Source organism: Lepidochelys kempii, chromosome 6 (assembly GCF_965140285.1).
Source record: "Lepidochelys kempii isolate rLepKem1 chromosome 6, rLepKem1.hap1, whole genome shotgun sequence".
Lineage (NCBI taxonomy): Eukaryota > Metazoa > Chordata > Testudines > Cheloniidae > Lepidochelys > Lepidochelys kempii.
In genome coordinates this window covers 44,948,226-44,958,782 of record NC_136385.1, presented here as the reverse complement: position 1 = coordinate 44,958,782, position 10,557 = coordinate 44,948,226, and the positions used below count along the sequence as shown (strand labels likewise).

Here is a 10,557-nt window from a genome sequence, read left to right as displayed (position 1 = left end):
CTTCTGTAAATGAAAACAGTTATGAGATGACTTTAGAATTCAGAATGTGGCTACAGCTTTGCAATTAGCTCATGTCCAAGGCAACAACATCCATCAAACACACAAGTCCAATTTTCTAATTTATTAAAGAGTTATTTCATCAAGACTTAAGTAGTACATTTCTTATATTGTTAAGATCAATCTACAGCCAGTTGTCTTTTCATGATATCAAAGGAATAATAGTCTCACATTTCCAGCCTAGTGTCCAATTCTTTAAATAGTGTACAGAACAATTAATTTATTGTTAAAAATTCATATACATTACAAATACACAACATGCTAGTTAAGAGCTTTATCTATATTGTGGCAGAGCTTCGACCTTGTCCCCATGGGTCCCATGCTTTCAAGCAGTTTAGGCTAGCCTCAAATGCTCACTGCGACTCTCCACGTAGCCCTTTTCTCTCTAGGGCCAGGGTACAGTCTACTGAGCCCTTTTCATCATAAGCCAGCAAGGAGTTTGGTGAGAGAACTCCCAGTCTCTGTTGTCCCTAAAGTAAAAATGATGTGGAAAACTGAAAAATTAATTGCATTTGTTTATAGGGCAGTTTATGGATTGGGAGTTTAAAAAGGAATGCTATTTCATCATCCTGAAAGTTCTTCTGGGATGCACAGTGCTGCTATGAATCCCATACACCCTACATGCTGGGTATGGTACAGTGTGAATGCAAACACAGATACTTACTTTATATCATCTTCCAAAATAAAATCCTCAATTAAAAATGAAACATTCTAAATGATTTTAAAACGTCCAAAAATAGTTCCAACCTAACATTGTCAGAATGCCCTGAAAGCTCCAATAAAAGGAATTATTTTTAAACAGTTAGGAAACGACTGCTACTGTATTTCTAAACTAGTCAGGCACCTTTACTGCAAGTTACCACCATGTAAACCACCATGGCCCAGTAAGCACTAATCTTAGTTTCACCAGATTTTTAAAAGACAATAAATATCACTTTATGTAAAAAATGTAATGGTCTTGATTTGTCTCCTCTACTAACATTAAATCACTTGAGTATAAACAAAACCCAAACAAAATATTTAAGATGGAGTCAATATAAAACTCTGCTGGTCTGGTGGCAAAAGTAATTTACAGGAACGTTGTTAACTTTAAATCTAGATAGTTTCAAAGGAGTCAAAGTTAATTTCAGGCATTATGCCTGTCCCCAAATTCTATTTGTTTTTGCTTTTAAAATCTTTGGACCTGATCCTCCAGAGAGCTCCATGTTGCAAATTCCCATAACTCTTGTAAGACTGAGCATTTCAGAGTAAGCAATATTGCCTGTCTGTCCCTGTGTGAAAGAGCCACACAAAGGACAGGGAAAACTGATTACACAGGGGAAAGAAGGAAACTAGCTGCAGAGAGGTGCTATCCAATACATTGAAAACAGGATTTTTCCTTTTAGAATAATCTTACCAATTAGTTATGAAGTAAACATTTCTCAGGCAGAAGTGCAAGTTTTAAACTGACAGCTTCCCTTCAACTCACAGCACGTTTATGGTAATGATGACCAGGCCTCTGATAACTAAGATAAATATTTCTCTTGTCCCTCCCAAAATACAAACTCCTTTACAAAGCAGCCTACAAGCTCCCGTCTCTAGGATATCACCATCATTATTTGCACATCGTATCAGGCAGATAGTTACTGCAGTAACAAAGACCGGTCGCCCCGCCAGCGCCGGGCCAGACTCCTCTCCGGGCGGCGGCTCCAGCCGGTTCAGACGCCTCCACCCCACCCGCAGCTTGGCCCGAGGGTTCCCTCCGCAGGCCGGCCAGGGGGAGACTGTCGCGTGGGGCAGTAGCAGCCGCACTTACCTGCGGGCGGGGGGGGGGGCGCCGCTGGCTCTGCCCGGGCTGCACCCCCTGTCACCTCGTTCTCTAGCCTCACGGTGACCAAATTCAAACACAAGCGGCCCGCCTGCCCTCGCCACCTGATTGGCCTGCGCTGTAATGACGTCTCTAGTGCGACCACGCCGAGGGCAAGCGGGACTCTTTTGATCCGAGCGGGGATCCGTCCAGGCTCAGTAAAGCACTGGAAGGTCAAGTGGTGGGGGCAGCGCTACTCTTCCTGCTAGGAAAACGTGCCCCGTGCCTACGGGCTCTGTGCTTATTCAGCTTGTTCCTTTTGGGTGTTATCACGTGAGAAAGGGGAATATAATTCCGAGAAGCTCCCTGCAGGGTCCTGTTCTGCCTGGGGGTGGGAGACAGGTGGCCTACCGGGCGGGCTAGCAATCCATCGTGCACAAAGGGGTGAGTGGGAGAAGTTGCATTAAGCCCCTGGGTGGGGGTGCGCATACTCAAGGGGGCTGCAAGTCATGTTATACTGTATTTGGATGAATAAATCACAAATAGTTGTACAGGTAGCTGAGCAAATTTTATAACAGAACTGGTGAATATTGTAGAAATCAACTACATTTCACTTTAAAGGCAAACGACTATTCGCAAACCATCTTTTGCACTATGCGTTTGTCTCTACATATTGCACACACAGGCTCACAGCAGGAGCCCAGCAGGAGTGCTGCATCGTTGCTCGAGTGGGAACGGGTCTGCACGGGTGCAACAAGCCCCACTTCTAGCATCAAAATTCATTCAAGAAGAAGATTAGAACAGAGATTGGGAAACTAACAAATAGATAAGCATGCATGCCCACAAAGTATTGCTGGATTGGACTAAAACTTTACTCAGCCTAATGATTGAAGTCGTGACTGGCACTTCTGTAGTAGGCTGTGTACACAACTTGGTGGTGGTGGTTGTGTTTGTGTGTGAGTGAGTGAGAAGTTGGTATGTACCTGAGGTAGATTTATGTATATAGAATCGATGCATATGTTTCTATGCAGCTGAGAGGTAGGTGTAGGAGTAGCATGGGTTGTGACACTAATGACAAGTAAGTGTCGGAGATAAAACCCCAAACAGGGCGAAACCCTGACCTGGGCAGGTCCCACATATCTGCCACTGGCAGATACTCGAGGTGTCTTTTAAAACGTTCGCAACGTTGCATAGCTTTTCATGCCAATAAAGTATTACTGTATTTAATTGCATATGACGGGATGGGGCGTGTGCATTTGTATACGTGTGGGTTATGTACAGGAAGTGGTAGTATGCAACTGACAAGCATGTAAGTGGGTTTGTCTGCAGTTGGCAGGCGTGCTGATTGGTGTTGTTCAAGGGGAGCGTAGTGTGTATATACAGGGGGCAGGTGTTTGTATGTGGCTGTGCACAGAGCGGAGCCGGTGCGGAGATGGGAAAGGGGGCTACAGGCAGGATCGAATGTGGGGAGTTCACGGGGCTGGCTTGAGGCGAGTGCAATGTGGCTGTTGAGCGAGGGATACACCACGGTGGGGCCCCGGGCAGTTGGGGAGATCTGAACGGGTTCGGGGGCGGGGGGGGGCACTCCCCTCCGGGCGTTTACGTCTCCCTGGTCCCTCAGGGATCCTCTGCTCCCACATGAGACAGGTGGGGGCCGCCGTCGCGGCAGCAACATGCAGGCGGAACTGAAGGCACCGGTGCCTTGTTGTGAGGGGAGGGGAAGCCGGGGCGGCTCGGCTCGGCTGTGCATTCATACCCCGGCAGCGAGAGAGGGGCGGTGGCGTGATCTGCAGTGAGTACCTTGTTCCGACTCCCACCGTCTCCGCGGCCTGCAGGGCGGGGGGGGGAGAGGAGAAGCAGGCGGGGGCGGCTCGGCTGGAAGAGGGGGGTAAGGGGTGGCCGGCCGGCCCTCTACCGCTCTCGGGTGTAGAGACTTCGAAGCCTCGTTGTAGACGCACAGTAAAACCAGACGCCGCGGAGCCATCCGTTGAAAACGAGTTAACGGTCCCTGTGGTGCTTTCGTCTCTCCCCCCTTTGGCTAGAGCGCTCGTCCCACCCGCTGTGGGAGGATGCTGCTCACCACCCCCACTCCTGCCGCCCTCCACGCCCGGGGTGTGGGGTGTGTCGCAAGCCCAAGTGCTCGCTGAGGTTTTATCTCCTGTTCATTCACCCTTCTGCACCGGAGGCTGTACATCTTCTCTTCCTAAAGTCGCATTTCAACAAATGACAGCAACGTGTTCGCTTACAAACTCCCAGTACAAACAGCACATCGAAATGCTAATTGGCATGAATTTTAGAAGAAATGTGACTCTTGCTTTTTAAAACAAAAAGTTGCCTAAAATGAGAGTGCTGGGAAGTAACTTATCAATATATTTTTCTGGGATATGAATCGTGTTTGAATATAATATATATGTATAACGTCTTACTGGGTTCATATGACTACATAAAGCAATTCTGGTTAAGGATGTAGACAATAAAATGATTATTAATGTTGGCTCTGATCTTGTAGTGATCTCTATGAGAGTGCCATAGTCTGTTTAGAGAGAGCTCACTGCAGGATCAGGGCCATAGTGTGAGGCATACTTCTGAATTAAATAAGGAGACAAGCACCTTTTCAACAATTTTATCTCCAGTATTGTAAAGTTCGCTTATTTGGCCTGCAGTTACAGGGTGGGATAAGCCGATTGATGGTAGCTATTCATAGTTATCTTATAGGTAATTTTATCCATCAGTAATTTAAACAGTTTCTGGAGAACAAGAAAATATCTGATTACAGAGAACTTGCCTAATTTGTTTATCTTTTAAAGTGTGGTGCAATTTAACAGGTGGGGCGTAGATTATAATGAAGGTAACTTTCTTAAAATGATTGTTCAGCATGTTCCCATTTTGTGGCAAACAATAGAAATGACTGAATGATGGGTAGACCTGAATAAATAGAATAGATTAAAAACTGGGTAGATAAATTGCATCATGGGATTAGACATTGTCTCCATTAATAATAGAAATACAGTATGGCATATTGTCAGATGGCCTTATGTCTGTGTTTTCTTTTTTGCCTGTTAAAAGAGCATATGAAATGTGGGACTGAAGGAGGTATTTGCTCAGAAAACAAATGTAAAATTCCTGTAAATAAAACCCGTCTTTTTACCTCTTTGCAGCTAAATGCCAATTCATTCTGTTATGAAAATAAAAGATTAGCCTAAAGTAGTGGTTCTCAACCTATTTACCATTGTGGGCACATATGCAGCTCTCTGTGTTATGTGGGCCGCAGCCACAAAATATATATACTACCTGTATGGCCCCAAGGATGTCATATGCTTTGATTGGCCTGCAAACAGCTTGTGGGTTGAGAAGCACTGGCCTAAGGGATATAGCACTCCACTACTAAAATAAAGAAGGTAGGTGTACTCTTACTAGTTTGTCATCTAGGTATGACTTCGTATAAAAGAAACGTATGGCATGTTCACAAACAGTATGAAACTTATAAAAATAGGTATTCCTGAGTAGACAAATGGTCTGACGTTTCATTTCTCACCCAATGTTTGATGTTCTGAAGTATGAGATTTGATTACATGATGTTATCGTGTACTGCTACAAATGTTTTTATTGATCATAACATGATTCTGGCACTGTATTAAATCCAACTACAGCGTTGGACACTCATCATTTTCCTATTTTAACTGGTTACAGGGAACACTACAAAATTAATTGCGCTGTGGTGCGCTGATGTTGAAAGCATGTTAACCATTACAGAGGAAGGCAATACTTTTTTAAAGTAATGAAGCCTAGTTGGCTTTACTTGTATACTTTGTACTCAGATCTGATCACATATCATTTACCATGTACTTAATTTTAATACTAGTATCCTCAATATGTTATGCCACAGTCAAAGTCATAGGCTAAAGAGGAAAGAAAAGTATTATGGTAATACTTAAAGAGAAGCACTGTGGCTTGGAGCATCCATATTGGGTGGAGGGCCTTGGAGAAATCATCATGAAAGGAAACCACCATTGGAGATTATAGTGACGACTGTGTATCTAAATTTCTGCCAATGTAGTGTTTCTCTGGGACTTTGTACCATGGGATGTGTGACTGCTTTTTTTTACTTCCACGTCCTTCCCCAACCTATTATTTAAAATGCTTACTTTAAAATTATTTCCAATATTTATTGTTTTTCCAGGTTGGCCTAACTACAGTATGGTGCTGTTTCGGTATTTGTGCCAAGTCTACAAACGATGGCTTCTGTCCAGTTTAGAAACTAGCTCAGTAAATGTAGGTATTTGGGCTAGAAATATACATTCTTCAGCAGAAAGGCTGGAAGTGACTTATGAATATGGAATTAAAAAGCAAATGATGCATAACCATGAAGTTCAAAAGCTACATCAAAGTGCAGATGATGAAGATTGTAGAAGACCACACATACCAGTGATGGTAAAAGAAGTTGTTAATTGTTTATCACCCCAGCAGGGGCAGGTGAGTTAAATGATTTCTTAAAGTCATATATAATGTTTTTCTCCAAATTTGGATTGTCACTCTGTATTGTCCTAAGATAATTATTTATTTGGTAGAGAAATAAAAAGCACACTCTGCAACTTGTGCTGCTAAGACCTCCACTGTATTAAATTGATTTGTGATTCAGATTAAGGTTTTATGTGTACCATCACAGGATTCTGTCATCTTGTACCCTGGAAAATAAAATTTATAGTTATGTGTCAAAACTATATTAAATGTTTGTATATTCCCCTGCTCCTATATCCAGTCCTGACAGATGAGTTCTATTGGGTCACTTCTGCTCTACATTCCTAGAGTACCATAGGTAGCAGGGAATTCTCAGTTAATGAAGTTCTGATGAAATAGCTGCTTCTTGTAGGCTTCAGGGCATAATGCAGGACATATGTCCAATTAGGTCGTAAACTGAATGGTGTGTATATATAAGTGGTTCTCAACCAGGGTCCTGGGGGCCGCTAGCAGGTTTCCGGGGGTCCTGCAAGCAGGGCCAGCATCAGACTCGCTGGGGCCCTCGGCAGAAAGCTGAAGCCCTGAGCTCTACCACCAGAGACTGACACCAAAGCCTGAGCGGCTTATCTTCACGGGGGGCCCCTGTGGCATGTGGTGCTGGGCAGTTGCTCTGCTTGCTACCCTCTAATGCTGACCCTGGCTTTTATATGCAGAAAACGAGTTGTGCTACAGATGGGCCGTAGAGGTTTTTATAGCATGTTTGGAGGGGGAAGCTCAGAAAGAAAAAGGTTGAGAACCCCATGTGTGTGTATATGTGTGTGTATATATATATAAATATATATATATATATATATAATTATGGCTGGTCCTGGGATTCTTTTATTAGATTTTTTTTTTCCTGGTGCTTATGAAACTCAGTGGGACTTGGGCTCCTAATTCCCTTAGGATCCTTTGAAAACAAATCCTGTGCGTGTCATTTGTGTGTTTTTTAATGTGGTGGTGGCATTTAGCTGCAAAGTACCTAACTGCCAAAGCACTTAAAATAAATAGAATATTAGGACTCAATCCACCAAACAATTAAATATGATTAACATGTTTGGGTCTGAGATATCTTAAATATGGTATTGAATTGAAAGGATTCTATTTACAATGTTGCATATTTACAATTCAGATGTGTTGATCTGTGAAATTTAGTTGTTTTTCTTTGGAATGTTGGCTTCCTGTGAGTTTATTGTTCTTTTGTTATCTCTGGGAGGCTTTTTCTGGGAAGAAATTATGATATATGAGTGTTAAATGTTTTAAAACACTGGTTACTTACTGTAAATAGTCTGTTTTTACAATAGTTAAACAAGTGGCATCTTTCAAAATGACATAAAGCCCAAGAATGGAAAAATGACGCACAGAGTTTATAACATGTCCAGGAATCAAAAGGGTTTCCTATGGTCAGGTGAAATCCCTTATGAAGCCATGATTTGTGACCTTCTGAGGATTTTTGTGGTCTTGAAATTGATGGGTGACTTTTGGATGAATTGAGAAACCAAATATGAAAGAAGAGAGAGAATTTTTTAATTTCATAGCATAACTTTTGCAATATGTGCATCACTAATTGCTTACTTTACGCAGTTCAAGATATACAACACATGCCAGTCAAATATACATTGATAGAGTTTATAAATAGGTCTTCTGGGTCAGAATTAAGATGAATTTTTACATGTGAACTGATAACTGAGTATGTAAACTGTAACAGTGATACCTGTAAAATATCTGTTTTTAATAATAAACTAGTTTGCACAAGGGGTATATTACTTAAACTTATTGAAGTAATTTTTTGGACTAATTCATAGGTTCTAACTATTAATAGCAAGTATTTTTATAAGTAATTTGAGAGAGAAGGTACATTCCTTTGTATGAAATGAGGACAATAAATCTCTCCTACCTGGCAAAATGCTTTGAGAATTTTTAATGATAGGTTATAAATGTAAGGTAGTTTATTATTATTTAATGTCAGCCACCCTACCCCTCCATCAGAATGTTGGTGAATTTTCAGTTTAATGCATATTACGTGGATGTTCAAATCTTGTACAACCGAGGGTCATGCTAACAGCTTTTGATGAATAAAAGGACAGGGTTTTCAATAATTGGAACAGATTGAACTTGTCCTCATCATGAACATGGAGGTGTAGCCAGTGGAGACTATAGGAATCCGTGTGAGTTGCTCCATCTGTCAATTAAGATGGAACTTTGTATGCTGGCACTTGCATTTTTCAGATTTCAACTCTGTATAGTCAAAATGAAGACATCAGGAGACCAAACTGCAGACTTGTTCAGGGGAGAGTACAAGTGATATGGTTTTGTGTGTGTGTTAGCATGTATATCAGTGGTGGGCAACCTGTGGCTCATGGGCCGCATGTGGCCCATTAGGATAAATCTGCTGGCTGGCCATAAGACAGCTTGTTTACATTGACTTTCCACAGGCATGGCCACGGTTCACAGTTCCCAGCCAATGGCAGCTGCAGGAAACAGCATGGGCCGCAGTTTCCCACAGCTCCCATTGACCAGGAACGGTGAACCGCAGCTACTGGGAGCTGCGGGTGGCCGTGCCTGCAGAAAGTCAATGTAAACAAACTGTCTCGCGGCCCGCCAGTGGATTACCCTGACAGGCTGCATGCAGCCTGTGGGCCACAGGTTGCCCACCACTGGTGTATATTATTTTTTACACACACACACACTCTCACTCTCTCTCTCTCTCTGTTAAAAGAACGTAGTTAAAGTTGCAAAGTCCAGCATTTGAAAGTTAGGAAATGATAGTTTCATGATTGCCTGTCCAGCCTTAATTCTGACCCCTTGTGTATCTCTGCTCTGTACCGACTGAAGCGGGGATTGTATAATTAAAGACTGTATCATAATGTATTTCTTAAATTTTCAGTGGTTGACTTTGCGCCCGAAACAACATTCTTGTAAGATATGTATTTGTGTCTGTGTGTGTCTGTCCGGGTCATATTAGTCTTTTTTTTTTTTAATTTATTTATTTTTAAAGAAAAAAGGTAAAACCAAATTCTTTGACTATCAAGGGGATTTAGGCTTCTATGTACCTAAGTCCCTTTTGAAAATAAGAAATAGGCTCCTGAATCAGTTAGGCATTGCCACACTGAACACACCCATGTCTAGATACCTTTAAAAATCTCTGGGCCTAAGTTTTTTGTGCAGCCTGCCTGATTCAGTGGTCGTCATCATCAAGGCAAATCCGAAGGGAACATTGCCTCCCTGCAGATTGAGCATCACTCAGATTGATCTCTAGCTAAATCCTTAAGACATCTGGCTGGATGTTCAGTCTATGTCTGTCACTGGTGATCTGATAGTGCCACTGAGTTTTTTTTGGCCATAGAGTGGAATTCCTTGGTAAACATGCTCTACAATTCATTGGTTTTTAATCCTAATAATATGTCTGTACCAGGACAGCTGCTGAAACCAAACCAGTTCTGATAGGGTAGTTGCTAGTTTCAGCTATAAATATCATCATTGCTGATCTTGTCCTGCCACTTATTGTGGAGCAGCTGATGAAATGAAAACATTAATCCACTGCTCCTCAGCCTTCTTCAGCCCCCACATATCACCACTTTACTATAAAGTTGGTATAATTATGATTCTATGGATTCACAGATTTGAGGCAAGGTTGATGTCACAGTGTCTCCACAGAGGCCACTAAATGGCTAGAAACATGAAGCAACTGCTGTTATACAAGCGTTCATGTATTTCGAGCATCCTCCAGAACTGTTTATGGTGTTGCCCAGATGTTTGACAGTCACCATCTGTTTGCTATTCTGTCTAAAGAGGTTAATAATAAACTGGTTGTAATTTGGATTTGGAGGCTGCTTAATGGTAATGGACAAGGATTTAGTTTGGGATTAACCAAATCGATGCATGCTGCTTCTTGCCCAACCAGACTAGCTGTCAGCTGCTGTGATTCACTATATTGTGCCAACAAGACAATTTTATCAGTGTATTGGAGATCTCAAAGTAGGATGGTGTTCAGCTCAGTGTCATCAGCGACTTCCTCTTTAAACTTATCCATCAACCAGTCAGTGCCGATATTGAACAATGATGGTGACAAGATGCAGCCTTGCCAAACTCCTGTGGAAATCGGAAACTGCTGTGTACCTACCGTTAGCTTAAGCACACATGCTTCATTCTGTGATTTTGGAGATAACAGGAGTTTCTTATGTCTTAGAATGGTGCAGTTCGTCACTCAGGAAATG

The 10,557-nt window shown here is 42.2% G+C and overlaps 1 protein-coding gene across 3 annotated transcripts in view; it reads left to right on the top strand.

The window, feature by feature from the left end:
- The first annotated feature begins 2,958 nt into the window (after positions 1-2,958).
- METTL15 (methyltransferase 15, mitochondrial 12S rRNA N4-cytidine) overlaps positions 2,959-10,557 on the top strand; it is a 191,178-nt gene continuing 183,579 nt past the window's right edge. The window contains exons 1-2 of one of the 3 annotated variants that reach the window (XM_078853241.1): positions 2,959-3,152; positions 6,024-6,316. In XM_078853241.1, coding sequence (XP_078709367.1) covers positions 6,041-6,316 — 276 coding nt within the window. In that variant the 5' untranslated portion in view covers positions 2,959-3,152; positions 6,024-6,040. Of the gene's footprint in view, positions 3,153-3,423; positions 3,636-3,770; positions 5,242-6,023; positions 6,317-10,557 lie in introns of those variants that run through there. The other 2 variants (XM_078853240.1, XM_078853242.1) reach the window with 2 other exon arrangements.